Below are 21273 nucleotides of genomic sequence, written 5' to 3'. Positions count from 1 at the left end.
AGTAGGTTTCCTCGTCCAGTTTGCATTTGCCTAACCGCATACTCCAGTGCCAGGTTAAACAATGTTGGAGCCAGCCCATCTCCCTGCTTTAGTCCCTGCGAAATTTTGAAAAAGTGTCCGGTGGTTTTGTATTCGTACATATGCCTGAGTTTCATCAATTGTGGCTTTAATGAGTCTTATTAGCTTGTGAGGTATTGCCAATGCAGCCAATATATAGCATAGTTTGTTCCTTTTGACTTAATCGTATGCCTGTTTGAAGTCTACGAACACGTTGTGAACATCAATATCGTGTTCCCATGATTTGCTCAAGATCTGTTTGTAAATATTTGATCCAGTGTCGATCTTCCCCGTCGCAAGCCCGTCTGATATTCTCCAATAATATTTTCTGCTAGTGGTTGGAGCCGCTGGTTTATAATATACGTGAGGACTTTATATGCTGTACATAGTAGAGAGATTCCACGGTAGTTTTTGCACTGGAATTTGTCTCCTTTTTTATAGATCGGGCATACTATACTTTTCTTCCAGTCGTCGGGTATTTTCTCTTCTTGCCATATGTCTTTGATGAGCGCGTGGATGTAACTTGCTAAGTGGTCGCCACCTATCTTATACCGATCTGCTGGTATTTCGTCAACTTCCGGAGCTGTATTGTTTTTCTGGGCCCTAATGGCTTCGAGAACTTCCTCTATGGTTGGAGCTTCTACTCCATTCTCTTCTACGTAGATCATACCCATTTCATCTTCCATGTCTACTTGTGTTCCAAGTAGGGTCTGAAAATAATGCTTCCAGGTTTCTGTGACTTTCTGTTGGTCACTGATTATTTGCCCACTTTCATCTTTACATAGACTTGTTTGAGGTTTATACCCACTTTTTATCTTATTTAGGTATTCGCAAGCCCCTATAATTTTGTTGTTTTGAAATTTTTGAAATTTTCTGAAATTTTTTTCCATTTTTTTTTTGTCCATCCTAATTATCCAGTCGTTGTGATATCTCTAAGTCAGTTTCAACTACCTTAGATTTTCATCCCAAATTTCTGTAGTCAACAGCTCTTTCATAAACCATCGACCAATTAGCAAAGAAAAACATTGAAGATGAAGATAGATTTATTGGTTCGATTTTATATCCATAGTCTAGTTACCATTTTTGTTCTCTTTCTGGTATTATTTTTTCTAAAATTGTTCTTTAATATAATTAATTAATTTTGTAAATTCTAAGACAAAATTTTCTTTTCAATTCTTGACTACTAAAGACATCCTTTTTGTTTCAGGATACGTCAGGAGAAAAACGGCGGTGCTTGGTGTCCCAAAGCGCAGATAAGTAGCGACGTTAAGGAATACTTGGAGGTGGATCTCCAGAAAAACCACCTGATGACTTGGACAGAAACTCAAGGCCGTTTCGGAAACGGCCAAGGCCAGGAATTCGCTGAGGCCTTCTTGGTGGAGTATTGGAGACCGTCTTTGAATCAGTGGATTACGTATAAGGATTCTAGAGGAGAAAAGGTAAGTTTATGTTAAACATTAAAATTAATAGTAAAATTGTTTGGTTTTTCTAGCGTCTTTTATATTTAAATTTTTACACTTAATACCTTAAATACAGCTTATTTTGCAAACATTAATAGACTAGATATTCTTCTTCTTCTTTTTTTTCTCCTTCCTTCTTGTATGTAGGCTTTAAAGCCTGTTTCTTCTTCAATATTAGCCTCCTAAATTGTTTAAATTATCGCACCGTCTTTTTCTTGGTCTGTCAATACTTCTCCGTCCATTTGGTGACTTATTTCATGCTATTCGTACTATCCTATCCTCTGCCATTCTAGCAATGACAATGTGTTCATTCCACTCCTGTTTCCGATTTGTCACCAGACTTTTCCCTGAAGTATTTTCATCTCTGTTGTTTCTATACTCTGGGCTAATTAGCAAAATGCATGGAAAAGTTATTTACCAGCAATTTAATTGCTGGAATCGAATTATAAGATCCTATATATTAATAATATAGATAAGCAAAGTCCGCAGATAGTGTGCTACTTTTTTTATAAACAAAATGGCGTCGACAAATCGTGTTTTTTTCAATTATTGCTCTATAACTCAGAAGATTTTAACTTTATAACAAAAACACCCATATAAAAATTCACCGCAATTAAATTCTGCATAGAGGAATGTTCTTCCCGATTTGCTCCGACGAAAATTTTCCTCGGAAAATGCAGGTTTTCCCAACAAAATCTCTAATTTCCAAATAAAGCTTTAGGTAAGTAATTATTCATCAATAATTAAATACCTTAGTGACATAAAAGCTTTCTTGGTGTAGATTGTAATTTCAGAAGCCGATGAAAATTAAACGAATATTTTAGCAACAATTCAATTGTTAACTAACAATTTACGATCGTAATAATAACCAAAATATTCATGAAACATTGATCAAACTTATAACGATTATAAAGATGAGATGCTTATTTAATATTTTATTGACAAAATATAAATTTTTCGTCTTTTTGCATAATCTATAAATTTTGAAAAAAAAAATAGTTATAATACTCTGGTCTAATTAGCAAAGTACAAGGAAAAGTTATTTACCAGCAATTTTATTGCTGGAATCGAATACTATGATCCTATATAATAATAATATAGGCATGCCAAGTCCGCTGATAGTGCGCTACATTTTTTATTAACAAAATGGCGCCCCCAAATCGTGTTTTTTTTTTTAATTATTGCTCTATAACTCCGAAGATTTTAACTTTACTCCAAAAACACTCAAATAAAAATTCACCGCAATTTTATTCTACATAGAGGCATGTTTTTCCCGATTTACTCAGACGAAAATTTTCCTGGGAAAAAGTGGGTTTTCCCAAAAAAATCTCGAATTTTTAAATTAATTTTTTGGGCAAGTAATTATTTATCAATAATTAAATAACTTGGGGAAATAAAAGCTTTTTTAATAAAGATTATAATTGCAGAAGCCGATGAAAATTAAACAAATATTTTAGCAACAATTCAATTGTTAATTAACAATTTACAATCGCAATAACAACCAAAATAATCATGAGACATTGATCAAACTTAGAAATGTTATAAGTATGAGATGCCTATTTAATATTTTGTTGACAAAATATAAATTTTTCTTTTTTTTGCACAATCTTTAAGTATTTAAAAAAATAGTTATAAACAAATTAACATTTCTGAAAAATTCTGTATTATATTATAATTTTAAAAAATACTTAAAATGCGTATTTTAAAGGTCTTGAAAATGAATGCTTTAAAACTTTTTTCCAACCATTTGCAAAAAGGTTACGAAACAGAAAAATAAATGTACGATTGCTCCGTTGTTTATAATTTGTTTTAATTGTTTCAAAGCTTAAAAGTGAGTCTGTGGTACACTCTAATTACTCACAAAGAATGTCAAATATTAGTTCAATGGTTATATTTTAATCAAACATTAAAAATATTTTTTTTTGGTATTTTTAGCGCGAAAGTAGGCTTGATACAGAGCCTGAGCTAAAATGTTCACTCGAAGCGACTGACACGCAGCATACATAATAATATAATTTTATTTATTAACTGTTCGTCGCGCGGCGGTCGTCGCTTCGAGTGAAAATTTTTGCTACAGTACTGTATTAGTCTACTTTCGCGCGTGTAAGTTACAAAAAAATACATTTCTAATCTTTAATTAAAATATAACCATTAAACTAATAATCGATATTTTTTGTAAATAATTAGCTTGTACTTTAAACTCACTTTTACGCTTTGAAAGAATTTAAAAAATTATAAACAACGTAGTAATCGTATGTTTACTTTGCTGTTTCATAACTTTTGTGCAAATGGTTGCAAAAATGTTTTAAAGCATTCATTTTCAAGATCTTTGAAATACGCATTTTAACTATTTTTTAAAATTAGAATATAATAAAAACTCTCTGAGAAACGTTAATTTGTTTATAACTATTTATTAACATTTAAAGATTATGCAAACAAATAAAAAATTTATATTTTGTCCACAATTGGTCATTTGCTTCGTGACCTGATCGAAACCTTGTTCTTCTGAATGATAGAAATTAAGTTTTGCTTGCAATCTGTTTGTCAGAGTTCAAATGAAGAGCTTGTAGATGTGGCTTAGTCAGTTAGTGGACATATAACCTACCTTTCAAAATAAAATATTTTATTGTGTTTTATATCTGGGACAAAAACCGTGTTTTTTACATAACCGTATAAAATTATTATTATCTACCTTATAGGAACATGGGAACTCTTAAAAAATATCTTAATATTTCAAAATCTGATTAATTGGACTGAAAATGGACAGCCAATACAGCTACAGTTAAACTGAATAGCCGATGTCAACGTAATTAAATTAAAATTGATAATAAAATGTCAATCTCATCATTTGAAACAATCGTATCAATGAATAACCATCTTGCTTGCCAAATTAAAGCCCTTACAAATTTGAATCACATTTAAAAAGCTGATTTTACAAAAATGAAAAAAATAAAGAAGAACAAAGACCCAATTCATTTTTACACGCACTTGATCAATTTTACTTTTCCTTTCGGAAAAAAGTCTCCAGCTGCTCGGTCGCATTTATGAATGAAGCTGCGATTCGAATTCTTAACAATGAACAAAAAAAGCAAAGACAAAAGCACTGCTAAAAATTCCTGAGAGGCCTCCGATTAAAATTCTGTGGGTAAACCGGAGATATCTGAATAAGAACAAAAAGGATTATTTTTTACGCTGATGTTAAAGAAATAAAACATTATCACAGTCAAAGGATTGAGGGAAGGGTTTGAGGGTTTTGTTGGTCTTAAACAAGAGACTGTATCTTGTGGTCGTTTTCTTACGCATCGGGTAGAGTAAAATCGCAAGCAACTGCAAAATAAGACCGACGAAAACAGAGAAATCTACAGGGAAGCTCGAAAGACAGGAAAACGAATTTAAATCAGCAATCATGGGAAGAGTTTATGTAATTATAAAAGACAGGATTTTATTGTGTCTTGTCTTACAATAGAATAGAATAGAATAGAATAGAATAGAATAGAATAGAATAGAATAGAATAGAATAGAATAGAATAGAATAGAATAGAATAGAATAGAATAGAATAGAATAGAATAGAATAGAATAGAATAGAATAGAATAGAATAGAATAGAATAGAATAGAATAGAATAGAATAGAATAGAATAGAATAGAATAGAATAGAATAGAATAGAATAGAATAGAATAGAATAGAATAGAATAGAATAGAATAGAATAGAATAGAATAGAATAGAATAGAATAGAATAGAATAGAATAGAATAGAATAGAATAGAATAGAATAGAATAGAAAGAATAGAATAGAATAGAATAGAATAGAATAGAATAGAATAGAATAGAATAGAATAGAATAGAATAGAATAGAAATATGCTTTATTGTCACAGAAAATTATACAAATTTTATGGACAAAGCTTAATATAAAGTCAGAAAAAATAAATACCTATATAATAACAATAACAAATACAATTTTCTGAAATTTGATAAATTGTCAATATAAAAAAAATACAAAAATACAAAATATAGGTTAATAAAGTAAAGAAAAAAAAAACAAAATCGATATATTGCAACAATTAATAGAAATTGCAAAGTTAACATACAACAAGGTAAACTATAGACATAGCAACTAATAAGTTTAAGCTGCTGTATGTGACACCCAAATATAGATAAGTTTGGTTACTTGTACATTACTGTAATTTATTATTTAGTCATTAAGAAACTCTTCTACTGAATAATATGGTCTTTTAGATAGATGACCTTTGGTCATTTTACGGAACTTGAGGAAAAGTTTTTTGAGTATTTTGAGTATTTTTTGCGGAATATAAAATATAATATAGATTTCTTTACTAACTCAGAGGACGGCATCGGTAAATAGACATCAAGAGTTGAATTTCTGGTGGAGAAGTCAAGATGAGGCCTTGCTGGAAAGACATGCATGTGTTTACGAATTAAGCAAACAGTTTCTAAAATATATAAAGATAGAAGGGTTAAAATTCCGTGATCTTTGAAGTAACTTCTGCAATGTGTTGTTCTTCTGAGGCCAAACAGATACCTTATTGCTCTTTTTTGTAATTTAAAAATAACATCTAATTGGGCAGCTTTACTAGAACCCCAAAAAGGAAGACCATATCGAAGATGAGACTCGAACAAGAAAAAATATGTTAGTTTAGAAGATGCTAAATTGAGTTCTTTCGAAATAGATCTTATAGCATAGCAGGCTGATACGAGTTTCTTACTTAACAAATAGATATGAAGGGACCATTTGAGGTTGCTGTCTAAAAAAATACCAAGAATATTTTACAGAATCAACGGTAGAGATCTGGCTGTTATTAACAAGCAGGGGTTGAAGAGCACTTTTGTAGGATAATGCTAGTCTTGTTCTTGTTCTTCTATGTCGCATATATTTAAAATATCAGATCAGTGTCTCTCATCTTTCCCAAAATTTGTGTTACATGCTAGGGAACTGAAATGTGATTTCATGCGATGCTGCTACCGAATTATCTTTACTGCAGACCCATCTCTAAATTTTCCTTCTTTTTGACAATTCAAAAGTTTGTTTGTCCCGTTTATTTTAACAGTATTTTGCACTTTTAAATCGTCAATCCATTGTATAGGTGATCAACTAACGCACGCTTAGTATTGACAGTATTTCCTGTCATTACTACCTGCATTAGGCTATTTGCACTCACCCTCCCTATCTTACTGTGGAATTCATTTCTACCCTCGTCGAAGATTCTGCACTCAAATACACAGTGCGCTGCCCATCTCAACTACTCCACAGTCTGTGCAGTTTCCTATTCTTTCCAGGTAGGCCATAAACAAAACTGTACGTTCTTCTAAAACTGGCTGGAAAATGACCAGGTCATCTGCCTATTGTATTATCTGTACTTCAATGCCCAGGAAGGTCTCCAAAATCTCATTTTACAGAACATTTTAAAGAATGGACCCAATACAGAGCCCTGTGACACTCCTGTCAAGATCTTTGTAGAGTTACAACTCGCAATGTTGATGTATCTATCTGTGCAGTAGTCCGTGATCAAGTTCTGCAGATACGGAGATATCACCAAGTTATCCAGTAGTCTAAAGATAATTGTCCAGCTAGTCTTGTCTAGTATTTTCTTGACAATATTCTCAAGTACCTTGTGTAATACAGACATATAACCGGCACATAGGTATAAGTGTAAGTATGAGATTTGCCCTTTTCTGATCTTCTGCTGTTATCTTTCTAGCATATTGTTCAAAATATGTATCCATTGCATCTTCTTCCTCAATGATAATTTTGATGCCTCAAATGATAAATAAAGAACGCCTTAAATTAAATTAAATTAAAGAATTTCGCCTTAAAATCAACTTTTCCAGTTCTCGTTTTTTTCGCCATTTACATCCTCTTTCATCACTCGGTGCTTCCCTCTATTTGTCGTGACTTTTCTTCTTAGCACGATTAGGATTCTCAATCTCTCTCTCTCTCTCTCTCTCTCAATTTTTTGAAACTAATACAGAACCACTTTCCCGAGGCTATGAGTAGCCCTCTGAAGTCAAAGTTTCCAGACCAGTATTCATCCTTTAAAGTGAGTATTTATAACCAACATTTTGAGAAAGCTATGGACCAGGTCATCTGCCTATTGTATTATCTGTACCTATTGTATTATCTAGAAAGCTATGGACCCTAGCAAATGGCCTCAAGGAGCATATGTGCGGCGTTTTTTAGTGAAGAAGATGCCTTTACTTCAAAAAGTATAAATCAATCAGATATTATGGTACTAAAGAATAAATCAGATACGGTACTTTTATCATCACCAAACAGTTGTTTTGTAAATAATATTGTAAGGGTGGTAGGTGATAGACTGGATACCAGTATATCTAAATCGAATATTGTAAGTAAATTTTCTATTATTTTATATAACATATGTTCTATACGAAATAAAGTTGAGGAACTGGAAGTGTTTCTGAGCGAGAATGATTGGCCAGATCTTGTGCTTTTAACTGAGCACTGGTTGTATCCTCTAGAATCTAGATTTATTTTTTATTTAGCGTATGGCTTAAGTATATCACAGAATATATTTAGATTTATGCATTATACAATGCATCACAAACAGATGTCCAATTTTTTATATATTCGATTGACCCTTCGGTTGCCATTACAAAGTCTATAGGGTCGCCTGTGTATGCTCTGCGTGGGCAGTCCTGAACAATGTGACTGATCGTCTGTCTTGCAGCGCCGCAGTCACAAGAAGGCGAGGGGAGTTTACCCCATCTGTGGAGGGAGTCGGCGCATCTTCCACAGTTTGTTCGAATTCGATTAAGGGCTGCCCAAATCTTACGGGGACGTTCAAATTCACCAGGTTTCCCTATGATGTCCGGTAGACTATGGTAATGCGGATCTGTCCTACTTTCCCAATCTTCTCTCCATCGGGTATTTAAGTCAAAGTTGGATTGCTGCAGCGCTTGAGCAGATTGTAGAGGGGGTAACCTGGATCGGAGACGGTTTCCAAGAATATCGGGGATGTCGTTGTGGACTAGAAGCTGGCGACTGTCCATTATTTTGTTATATTCTTTAACCAATGCATGTTCGCGGCGTAGGTTGGGTGGTGCTATATTACTAAGGGTAGGTAGCCACATTGTAGGGGTGGGCTTAATTGTGCCTGTTATCATACGCATAGTACGGTTTAGTTGGGTGTCGACCAGGTGGGTATGCCTGCTATTTAGCCACACTGGAGCACAGTATTCTGCCACCGGATATATCAGGCCAAGAGCAGAGGATCTTAATGTTGATGCTGTGGACCCCCATGTAGTGCCGCAGAGTTTCTGTATTATATTGTTGCGTGTTTTCAATTTTGCTGCTGTCTTCGTCAGGTGTTCTCTGAATGTGAGCGTTCTGTCTAGAGTAATCCCAAGGTATTTCGGGTATTTATTGTGTTTTAACAGCTTGTTATTAAAATACACTCGCAATTCTCTGTTTGCCAACTTGTTGTTTAGATGAAAAGCTGATACTTCAGTTTTTGTAGTACTTGGCTGTAGTCTCCATTTCTTAAGGTATTCGCTGAGGATGGATAAGTCATTCGTGAGAGTGATTTCTGTAGTTTCTAAAGATTGGTGGCTTGTTGCAAGGGTCCAGTCGTCAGCATATCCAAACTTCCGAGATTCGGTTTCAGGCATGTCAGCAATATAGAGGCTGAAAAGTAAAGGGGCAAGGACAGAACCCTGTGGAAGACCATTGTTAAGTTTCATCTGTCTACTCGTCTCCTTTCCCATTATAACCTGGAAGGCTCTGTTGGTCAGCATGTTGTCAATGAGGTTAATTATCTTTCTGCAGGGGATAATGCGGGCCAGTTTATATATTAATCCCTGTCTCCAAACAGTATCATATGCTGCTGTTAGATCTATAAATACTGTTGCTGTCTTTTGTTTCTTTTGAAAACTAGCTTCTATAAAAGTTGTTAATGACAGCACTTGGTCCGTACCGCTTCGATGAGGGCGGAAGCCAGCTTGTTCAATGGGGACAGTTTCTAGTATCATGTGACTAATTCTGTTGAGGAGAAGCTTTTCTAATAGTTTATATACCATGCTGAGTAGAGCTATGGGGTGGTAGTTTTCTGGCTTATCGTTTGATTTGCCCGGTTTCGGAATTGAAATTATCTTTGTTCGCTTAAGTGAGAAAGGAATGTTACCTGACTGAAGTATATCATTAAAGAACATTGCAAGCCACTGTTTCGTGTATGCACCACTGTGTATCAAGAACTCTGGATGGATACCATCAAAGCCAGGTGCTTTACCTGATTTCATTTCTTTCAGCGCATGTGTGATTTCAGAAATAAGTATTCTTGCTGAATATTCGGAGTTCGTTCTGTTCATTTGTTTTAATGCCCTTAAGTCTCTTTTCACGTTGGTAGTATGTGTTCGATCTCGTGGAGCTCTGGATAGAAATACTATATGGGAGGCAACCTTGTTAGGAGACATTTTAGACTCTCTGGATTCCAGCTGGTTAGCTCCTCCAATTTTCCGCAACAAGGACCATGCCTGCCGGCTTGATTTTTTGAAGTCAAGGTTTTCGACAGTCTTTATCCATTTTTTGGCCTCTAGCTGTATCGATGTTGTGTAAAAGCTCATCGGCTATTTCTCGGTCACCACTTTCGAGAAACTTCGTGTATAAGTCGTCACATGTTTCAGTCCATCCAGGCACATATTCTTTGCGATACCCCCTAGGGATGGTTTTCTTGGCAGTGCTTATTACTGCGCCCACATACCTCTCATAATGTTTGCTGGTTGGAGGGACCCAGCTCAAGGTCCGGTCTAGTTGTTCAGAGAACTTCTTCCAGTTTGCTTTTCTAAGATTCCACCTGGGTCGAGGATATGATCTAATTATTGGAATTGATATTCCGATGGTGATAAGCACCGGACGATGTTGAGTATGTGGGAAGTCTGCAAGGACACTTCTCGCAGTTGTTAGTGGTCTGTCATTGGTATCTTTTGTGACAAAACATAGGTCTGGGTTATATTCTTTTCTCCATGCAGCTGATTTAAATGTTCCTCTGTCTTTGGCATCAAAAACTAGATATGTGTTTTGCTCTTCGGACCATTCTACTAGTGCCTCCCCATTTTCATCATTCGTGGTGTACTTCCACATTTCGTGGTGGCTGTTGAAGTCGCCGATGTATATAGTAGGATGTGGGAGGTTTGTATATGTTAACTACGGTAATATCTCCAATAGAATCTAGAAACACTTTGTGTTAATAATTACTCTGTAATATCAAAATTTTGCAGATCTGAAAGCATCCACGGAGGCACATTAATTTTAATTAATATAACATTTCAGTGTAAATTCAATTTTGTTGACTATAATAAATATAACCATCTGTGTGTTGAATCTGAATTCGAATTTTCTATTACTTTCAGTACGAAGCTTAATACTTTTATCATTGTTGTGTACAGACCCCCTAAGTCTACTGTGCAGCTATTCTTTCAAAGATTCCTTGCTTGAAAAGATTCCAAAAAATGCATTTATTATCTTGACAGGGGACTTTAATATTAATTATTTGGATTCAGCACACAGCCATGCTATTACCATTACAAATTTACTTAATAGTTTTAATATGAGAATGCTGGTTAACGATCCAACCAGAGATAGCAGCATATTGGATTATATTTGTACTAATCTACATCCAGATCTGGCTGAGTGTAGAGTGATTCCCTATTTTTCATCGGATCATGATCCAATTCTATGTGAATTTCCCCTTAAGAATCCACCTCATACAGCCAGATGGGGTAGAATTTTCAGCAAAAGAAATTTTGACAGGTTTATCAAATTATGTAATCAGGAGGATTGGAATAATATTTTTTGCTCTCCTGATTTGCTCCATCAATTTCATCACACTCTCATGAAGATTTTCAATTTGGCATTTCAAAAAAGAATTCTTAAAAAGAAAAATAAGAAAACTTGGGTTACTAAAGGAATTAGAATTTCCTGCAAAAACTTAAGATCGTTAAACTACATTAAAAAACATATAATATGCAATGATGAATTTTTGATATATTTCTATAAATATAGGTCCACATATAGGAAGGTTAATAAGTTAGCAAAATGTATATCTTTTAAATCTAGAATGGAAAATGCCAAAAATAAGCAAAAGGAATCTTGGCGTATAGTTAATAATCTTAGAGCTAAAGTTCCCCAAACTACTGATGTAGTCTTAGACCCTGGTGAGCTGAATGAATATTACTGCTCAGTAGGTCCAGAACTCGCTGAAAAAATTAATTCTTCTTCTAATCCAATGCATTTTTTAAATGGAGTAAACATTACAAATTCTTTTTATTTTCTTCCCACTAATTCGGCTGAAATAAGAAATATTATACAAAGCATTAAAACTCCTATGGCTGCAGGCTGGGATGATATCCCATCTAAAGTTTTATCCCATCTTCCTGATAATGTTCTGAAAATTTTAGCGGAGGCAATTAACACATCTTTTTCAACAGGTCACTTTAGCGATTGTTTAAAATGTGCTAAGGTTATTCCTTTATATAAAGGTGGTGACCACGATTTACCTGCTAATTATCGTCCTATCTCTTTGTTACCATCGCTTTCAAAGGTTGCTGAAAAATTTGTCAAAATCCGAATGATGACTTTCTTACAAAAACACGATTTACTTTCTTACTGCCAATTCGGTTTCCAGTCATTAAAAAGTACATATGATGCCATCTTCGAATTCATAGAAAAACTATACTTAGACTTAAATAACGATTATGTTGCTGATGCAGTTTTCTGTGATCTATCTAAAGCCTTTGACTGTGTCAATCACAAAATACTTCTTAATAAACTGGAAAGATATGGTTTTAGAGGCACTACTCTAAAGTGGTTCAGTTCATATTTGGAAGACAGATGCCAGTCTGTATCAATCAATGAGCGCTATTCTAGTAATATCTTTATTAATTGTGGCGTACCTCAAGGCTCTGTCTTGGGTCCTATCTTTTTAGCAGATCTTATATTTGCAGATGATACCACAATTTTATGGCAAAACAAGGACTCTAAGGTACTGAACAAGATTATTAGTAGTGATATGCTAAAAATCTTAGAGTGGTGCAAAGCTAATCATTTGACATTTAATTTTTCAAAAACCAAATTAATTTCTTTTAAGAATGATCTAAACAACATTACTCTGGGTAATGAAGGCATTTGTTCTGACACTGTTAATAAATTTTTAGGTCTCTATATTGACAATAAACTTAAGTTTGAGCAACACACTGTATATTTAAGCAAAAAGATATCATCGGGTTCCTTTGCTGTCAAATCAGTTGCACACCATTTGGATTTCAAGATTGCAAAAAGTGTTTATGTGGCCCTGATTGAATCTAATTTGAGATACGGTATTGCCTTTTGGGGTAGCTGTTCTCTTCATCATTTCAGTAGAATCTTTATGCTACAAAAGAGAGCACTTAGATATTTATGCAAGGTCAAGTTTGGTACATCATGCAGGCCTCTGTTTCGGAAACATGGTGTCTTGACGCTTCCCTGCATATATATCGTTGAATTAGCGTGCTTAATTTTTAAAAAAACATAAAGAGGATATTCGGACAGATTCCCTTTATAACACTCGTCTAACTTACGTTATTCCACTTCCAATTCCCTCTTCTACACTAAATAAAAAATCATTTATTTACACTGGAAAGAAAGTGTTTAATCACTTACCACTCAATATAAGATCCTCAAGCCATATGTTTGTATTCCGAAGAGCAATCAAGAAGTTTTTATTATCTAAATGTTATTATAGTATCGAGGAATTTTTTGAGGACAGTTGCGCTAATTTATGGCTTTTTTATTATTTTTTTTAGTATGGAAATTTTATGGTTAGTATTTTAATGTATCTTGTACTGTGTTTGTACTATACCACGTTCTGTTTTATAAATGTATACTCATTTTTAGAAACAATAAATTTTCTCTCTCTCTCTGTCTCTCTCTCTCTGTCTCTCTCTCTGTCTCTCTCTGTCTCTCTCTCTCTCTCTCTCTCTCTCTCTCTCTCTCTCTCTCTCTCTCTCTCTCTCTCTCTCTCTCTCTCTCTCTCTCTCTCTCTCTCTCTCTCTCTCTCTCTCTCTCTCTCTCTCTCTCTCTCTCTCTCTCTCTCTCTCTTACTCTACATGTCCCACCGAAAAAAATTAAAGCAATGGACAAACGTTGCACTTCATTTCCCATCTGCTCTACTGGTTATTAACATTGAAAAAATAGAACTTCGTTTCAAAAAGAAAATATTTTCAAAATTTTTAAATTCCTAATGTGTTTTTTTTTCTTACTTTACATAACAATTTAAACTTATTTTTATCAAGAACCGTTTGTCTGGTTTTGCAAGTCTGTCTTCGTAATCTAGAAATATAATTTAGATAGAAAATACATCAGCCGTGGCATACATCAGCATATTATTAGCCGAATCAACGTAGCAACAAAGACTTCCACTTAAATGTAGTGTATTTGGATTTAATTTTTGCTCCTATTCATTTCCTTAATCTGATCAGTTTCGCTTATATGAAGTATTTGTCTTTCCTTTCAACCCTTTGTTGAGTTTTGTAGGAAAACATATATCTTGTATATTTTAACAGTGTCGTAATCCCTAGGAACGACGTAAGGCTGCGAAGACGCTGCTTATAAAAAATGGATACGAAATCCGTTCTTCTATCTAAGTCCGCTGGAGCACTAAAGACAAAACGTCTATAGAGAGTTTCCCAACTCCTTCAACAATAAGGTACTTACTAATTCAGAACAATCCTTTCCCCGCATTTATAACTTCATTCACGTTATACGTTTAAGTTATTAGAGAGAAACGAAAAGCCAAGAGTAATAACGTTAAAAAAGCAAGTTCCTAATCGCATTTACGAGATTAAGCGAACAGAATCCGAAAGGATGTCGTCGGCGACAAGTTGATTAAAAAGTTTAGAACTAATTTGTCGACTGCAGCCATTGATACGTCCTTATAAACTGTCATAAATCTATTTATTCCAGTTATATATTTTACGCTGAAAGTTCTCAACTTTTAATTGAATTCGCCAAGGGTAGGTATACGAGGAGAGCCAACGAGTGACGAGAGCCTTCTCACGTTACTTTTGCGGTTACCAGGCCGCTTTGGAAAAACTGAAGCCTTAACCACCCTCAAGCAAAAGGTATGGTTTAAAAATTTCGAAATTTTCAATTTTGTGATTATTGTAAATGAAATACATAACGTCAAGAGTACTCTTAGAAAATTTCAGTTTGATCGGAGTAAAATTGCCAGAGATACAGCATGTTGAATATCCTTACCTTCTCGCTTTGCAGCAGTTTCACGTCAGCGAGCTTCAGCGTAATGCCAAACGTTTAACAGTTGTTCCTCTTTTTTTTGTAAATAACTCCGCGATTCAAAAACATATTCTGATGTGCATCACTTTACAATTTGATAGCCAAAAAATACATTGAAAAGAAAAGCTGTCAAAACTTTACATTCGTTTTTCTCAAAACTGGTTTTTTCAAAGGCGGTGGATTGTAACTCAAAAACTAGCCGTTGGCAAGATTCTTAATGCTTATTTTAATCTTTCCTTATCTCTTTCCATAAGAATTATGTCATCTACATATGCTATCTTTTGTGTTGAGGATACTGAATAGTGTTGTTGTCAAGAAATTGTCCTTCTTGTCTCCCAGAAATTGTCTCCCTTCTGATTCTATAGTAATTGTATTTGTGCTACTTCATCTGTTGGGAAGATGGAATAATATAATCTATAGTGGAGATAAAAGTAAGAATGCCATATAATCATATAGTTAGTTTATGTCAAATGCCGTCAGATGGCAGAAGTGCCGTTATTGTTCCAACTATCCAACTATCTACAAAAAATTATTATGACTTATGACGTTTTTTAAAAAATAAATCCAGTTGGAATTATTTCAGATTATAAAAATGTCTCAAAGGTAGGGTAGACTCATGCTAAAGTTAACTTTTGTCAAAAACAATAATGAGGGTGTATTATGGAAAGTTAAAAAAATTCAAATGAGACAAGTATATTTTAACGATAATTTACCGCAGGATGATAGTTAATTTTTACTTTGTACACCTGGCGTCTCTGTTCTTACTTTTGTAGCAAATTTACACAATTTTCAAAAAAAGACAAATAAAACAATTTTAACAAGAAGTGAATGATCTCCAATCGTCTAATTTTAATCCAAGAACACATTTTTTTTTTAAATAACGTCACAGCTCAAAACTTTTTGTACTAAAATAGGATTAAGAAAGTATGGGATTCAACAGACTATGATAAGGCTAGTACACACCGAATCCACAATATTAGTCTGAATTAACCTATTAATTACAAAATTGTCACATTTTGATATATGACGGTTTTTTTCCAAGGTAGCGATTTTACTTAGTGTTGTCAACATGCAACATTCAATATTTCTGATCAAGTTATATTTTTCATTTAAGTTTCCCCCAGCTTGACGAAAACTCCGAAAACTCGTACAAAAGTTCATATTTCCTTTGACTTGTCGAATCCGTCAAAGGTAAAAAACATAAATATACAACGTAAAATCCCCAAATTATATATTAAGAAGAAAAACGCTACTTTTAACTTATGCCGACGCTCGGCGTGGGGCCCTCTTTGCCGTGGCCTACTTCCAGCCCCCCGGGACCCCAAACAGCCTCCGGCGAAATTAGAAAGACGTCAGGAACATTCAGGTCGTGCAATAAATTCATCAATAACATGCACGCAAGGAGAAAAGTAAGACGTTAAGGTGAAAGAATTAAAAAGGAGGCAAGTGTTTAGGCCAGAAATCGAGCTGTTTCCTTAATTTGGCTTGTAGACCAGCGAAGAAACGATTTTCGCAAGACATACAATAGTTAAGCAACAAATTAATAAAAGTAAAGACGCGTCCACACTGGAGCAACATTTTCCAACATAATACAACAAAAACTTGTTACAACATAAAATGTTTATATTTGTTGGAATATGTTGTGTTGCGTTGCATAAAGTTGGTGTTGCGATTCAACACAAGTTGTAGTATGTTGTATAAATCCGTTTCTAGCGGTAAAGATCAAAGGATAATATGAAACAAAGTGAAATATTTGTCAACATTGCTTCGACGTGGACGGATTGTTGCGAGTTGAGACCTGTTGCAAATTGAGTGACTAGACAGTAGACAGACCGCCGCGTCTATATTTAGTGATGGCGTTTAAGTGGACTTCGGAGAATTGTTTAAATTTAATTGAAAATTATAGACAACATCCATGTATTTGGAATCCTAAAAATGTTAAATATAAATGCAGAGAATCAAAAAATGATGCATGGAATGCAGTTTGTTCAGCTGTAGGGTGCTTATCTCAGGAAGAGGCAAAAAGAAAAATCCGTAATTTGGTGGCTCAGTTTTATAGAGAGAAAAAAAAATATCGCAGCATGAAAAAATCTGGAGCAGGCGCTCAGTTTCATTCCAAGTGGTTTGCCTACGATGCATTAGTATTTCTTCGAGACAAAAACAAAGTCCGCCCATGCAAGGAAAGTGAAGCTGAGAACGTGGTAAGTAAACACACAATGTTTTTAGATATTAACTTTTCTGTTATTAATTATTCAAACAAATAAATAGGCAATTTCAATTTATACATGAATTATAATTCAATAATTATTCTGCCACGGCACCATCCCCAAAGGTGTAACGAAAAAATCTGCAAACTCTTGCCTAATATCTTTTGCTTCAGTTGATGCATTTCGTGCAACTTTCTTGTATGAAGTAAATGTATTACTCTGAGTTTCTCTTCTCCACGATCCTTCTAAAACACGTCCTGTATCTTTATCTTCACCGTCATATGTACCTGGGGGATTGTAGGAATTTTTAGATCTTGAACTATTCCTTAAAAAATTATGCAAGTAAATGCAAGCCATAACAACAACTTCTGCAGTTTCTGGTTCTAAAAGTAAGGGTTTTCTAAATATTCTAAAAATCGAAGATAACATTCCAAAAACATTTTCTGATATTCTTCTCGCTCTACTGAGACGGTAATTAAATATCCTTTTGGGAGACCCTTTGTCCTGCGCCCCAGGGTAGGGTTTCAGTAAATTTGGTGATAATGGGAAGGCATCATCCCCTAAAAATACGTGAGGGACTAACTTCTCACGTACTGGTAAAGAGCTAGATTCTGGAAGGTTGAGTTTGCAGCGAGTTAATAGTTTTTTGAATAATGTATTTTCGAAAACTCCTCCATCAGATATTCTCCCTTGGGAGCCTACATGAAAATACAAAAATCGGTAATTAGCATCCATTACGCCGAACAGAACAATGCTAAAAAACGTTTTGTAATTGAAGAAATCACTTCCACTGTTTTTTGGTGCTTGTATTGCAATGTGCTTGCCATCCATGACGCCTACACATTTTGGAAAATTCCAAAGAACACTGAAACCATTAGTAATTGTTTCCCATTCTTGAGCAGTTTTAGGCATCTGAAATACAAAGATATCATTACTTATGCTAAAAATGTAGATCACTGTAGTGTTTACATTTTATACAATGTATTTTTCTTTTCAGGATGACCTTAATGACTCTTCCTCCGAAACGGATTTAGATGATTCACAAGTAACAGATTGTGATGAAGGTGGAAATGAGACCCAAGAATTTCAAGATGCAGAAAATGGCAACGAAGGCATGAAAGACTTGTATGACGATGGTTCTCAAAACCCATCAACATCTAACGCTGCTTGTGAGAAGCCTTCGGCATCTAACAAATCCTCTCAAGAGCCTCGTAAAAAAACCGTGGAAAATCCGAACAGCACAAATCTTGATGAATTTAAACACCCTAATAAAACTAGACGTGTCACACAAACACTTACAAGAAAAATCGATGATAACGCTCGAAAAGAAGAGGCATATAAAATAATTCAAGACATACAAAATAAACGACAGCGAGACAAATTCGATGTATTTGGAGAACATATGGCGTGTAAAATTAGGGATTTGAATACCACCTGCGCACAAAATATTGTAGAACATCTTATAGGTAATATTTTGTTCGATGCAAGTATGGGTAAATATGATTATGGAATGCCACAATCAACTAACACATATGAGCCAATTTTATCAATGCAACCTTCCACCAGACCACAATCACATTCATCGTATTGCAGCACACCAGCTATATCACCAGCGGAGACATACATACAAAACTCTTCAGACTCCTCTACTGCTTTTGGTTCCTCAAACATTCTCGTAGAGGCATTTCAATTAAGTAACATGTAAAACTTCTAAAGTTATCAATAAAAAAGTACAATAAAGTTTACTTACCTTAACTTGGTCTTTAATTGCATTTACTAGCGCAGCACATACTTCTGGTACTATCTTTGAGATAGCTTGTTTCGAAATCTTAAATAAATACATCAAGCTGCTGTAGGAATCTCCAGTTGCCAGAAAGCGCAATGTTACAGCTAATCGTTCTTGTGGAGGTATAGCCTTTCTACAGTTAGTATCTGCTTTTCTTATCACTGGTGCAATTTTTTGCAGCAAAAATTCCATATCTGAACTACTCATGCGCAAAAAATTTTTGAAGCACCCATCGGTTCGAAGTTCTAATAAAACGTCATCTTTCTTTAAATCCGATAATATTTCCTTTCCACCATATTTTTCCCTTTTCTTCAAACTTGGACGGACCCAACATTTACGCTTCCGTTTTCGTGAATCACCACACAAAATTAGAAAGCACGCGGTAGCAGTTAATAAGTCTTCCTCCATCATGTCACAAAACTACAGCAGTATGGACAGAATGTTGTACTCAACTGAATTTGTGATTCAACAAGTTCAAACATTCATTAACATTGTTGCACTAGTGAGGACAGTTTGTTTTATGTCAAAAGTTTAATAAATTAAACATTTAGCAACTTGTTGCAACATAAAATTGCTACAAGTTGCCAAATGTTGCTCCAGTGTGGACGCGCCTTAACTTTACAAATTATCATCATGAGGTATTTTCTATGCGTTTTTAGTAAAACTGCGTCCATTTTTCATATAGTTTACCGGTCTTCATTCACCATTAGTATTTCTAGTATTATTGTTTATAATAAGTAAAAATGCATCTATAATCTCTGGCATATTTGGTTATTACATATTTCTATCACCACATTTATCAAAAGCAGTTGTTGCAGATATCTGCATCATAGGAAAATCATTACTTCCTGGTCTATGTACGAAAAAGAAAACAATGAAAAATTCTCGTTGTCTATCGACTGCGCCACTCATAATTAAGTCAAAATTAAAATATTGGAATGTAAAAATACTCTCTTTTCTTTATGGTTAAGTACCTAATTCTTATTTTTAAGAGTAGTATGTTTAGAAAAAAGTTTTAGTAAAAAAATTTAAAAAACAAATTCGAAATATTCTCACTTTTTAACATTTTTTTGGATTTATTTTGTTGAAACAAAAATGTGGATTTTAAAACGTGTGTTTGATAGGGAATTTAATTACACACAAAATTGTTTTAGTTATAGCCAAAAATCATAAAATTGACTTTATCACAGAAAAACGTATGCCCGATGCTGCTATAAAAGACAGAAATATACCTATAATTGATGGATTCGACCGTTACTTGATGGAAGTTCATTTTATCTCACAATAAAACACTGAAAAACGTTTGTTTTCTATACTTCCACAACATTTATTACAACTATGTTATTACTACAGCTGTTTCGGCAAAGTGCTTTTCTCAAGTGATATATTTTACAATGTGTTTGCCTTTTTAAGTCTTTAACTGAAGAGGTTGAGGAGTGGGGAGCTGTTTGTCTCGAGTTGGTCATTCAGAATTATATCTGTATTTTTCAATTTATTAATTTCCATTGATTCTAAAAGTGATAGCTTAAGGCCTTTATTTTGAATATGTAGAATTTGAAACTCTTCATTGAAAGAATGATTATGGTCTAGAAGGTGAAGTGCGTATGTAGAAGTGTCTGTTTTTCTATTGTTGAAAGCCCTTTTGTGTTCTGCTATCCGTTTGTCAAAAGTTCTGCCAGTTTGACCGATGTAAGTTTTCGGACAGTCACCACAAGTTAGTTTGTTCTTTCGGCTTTTATTGTTTTTAATATGTTTGCTTAAGTTGTTGTTAGTTCTGAAAGCTGGTGTTGTTCCTTTCTTTTTTATGTATCTGGCTATTTTTGTTGTTATTTTGCCAGTATATGTGAGAGAGCAGAAGGTACTGGGTTCTTTCTGTGGTGGTGGATACACTAATTTCAAGGCTTTCTTATGGAGTTTTTGGTTTAAAATGTTGTTAACTGTTTGTTCGTTATAGCCATTGTTTACTGCTATTTGTCTAATGATATTTAGTTCTGTCTCAAAGTTATTTTTTGTCATAGGAATTTCTGTCAGTCTATGTATCATGCTATGGTAGGCTGCTAATTTGTGTTGTGTAGGATGGGATGATGAATTGTGTATAGTTGTGTCAGTATGGGTAGGCTTATGATATACGGAGAACTCATGTTAGTTGTGTAGTCTGGTAATCGTTACATCTAGAAAGTTTATGGAATTATTCTGTTCTGTTTCTATTGTGAACTCAATATTACTATGAAGTGAATTAATGTATGATAGAAATTGGTCAAGTTGTCTGTTATTTCCTGTAAAGCAGACTAGTATCATCCACGTATCTCCACCAATATAAGAACTGTTTAAATAAGGGGTGTTAGGAAATTGTTGTTTCAAGTTGGTTCATAAATATATCTGACAGTAATGGGCTTAGAAGATTACCCATAATAAGTCCTGCACTGTTGTTTGTGTAAATTTGATTATTGAATTCGAAATAG

At 34.3% G+C, this 21273-nt stretch overlaps 1 protein-coding gene across 1 annotated transcript in view; it reads left to right on the top strand.

The window, feature by feature from the left end:
• Nucleotides 1-1268: 1268 nt before the first annotated feature.
• The window catches only part of LOC114326574 (discoidin domain-containing receptor 2-like), a 675178-nt gene continuing 655173 nt past the window's right edge, over nucleotides 1269-21273 (top strand). The window contains exon 1 of the mRNA XM_050661786.1: nucleotides 1269-1496. Within this exon, the coding sequence (XP_050517743.1) occupies nucleotides 1365-1496 (132 nt within the window). The 5' untranslated portion in view covers nucleotides 1269-1364. The remainder of the gene's footprint in view (nucleotides 1497-21273) is intronic.

Source organism: Diabrotica virgifera, chromosome 9, assembly GCF_917563875.1.
Source record: "Diabrotica virgifera virgifera chromosome 9, PGI_DIABVI_V3a".
Classification (NCBI taxonomy): Eukaryota; Metazoa; Arthropoda; class Insecta; order Coleoptera; family Chrysomelidae; genus Diabrotica; species Diabrotica virgifera.
This window is presented reverse-complemented; position numbering and strand designations above follow the sequence as displayed.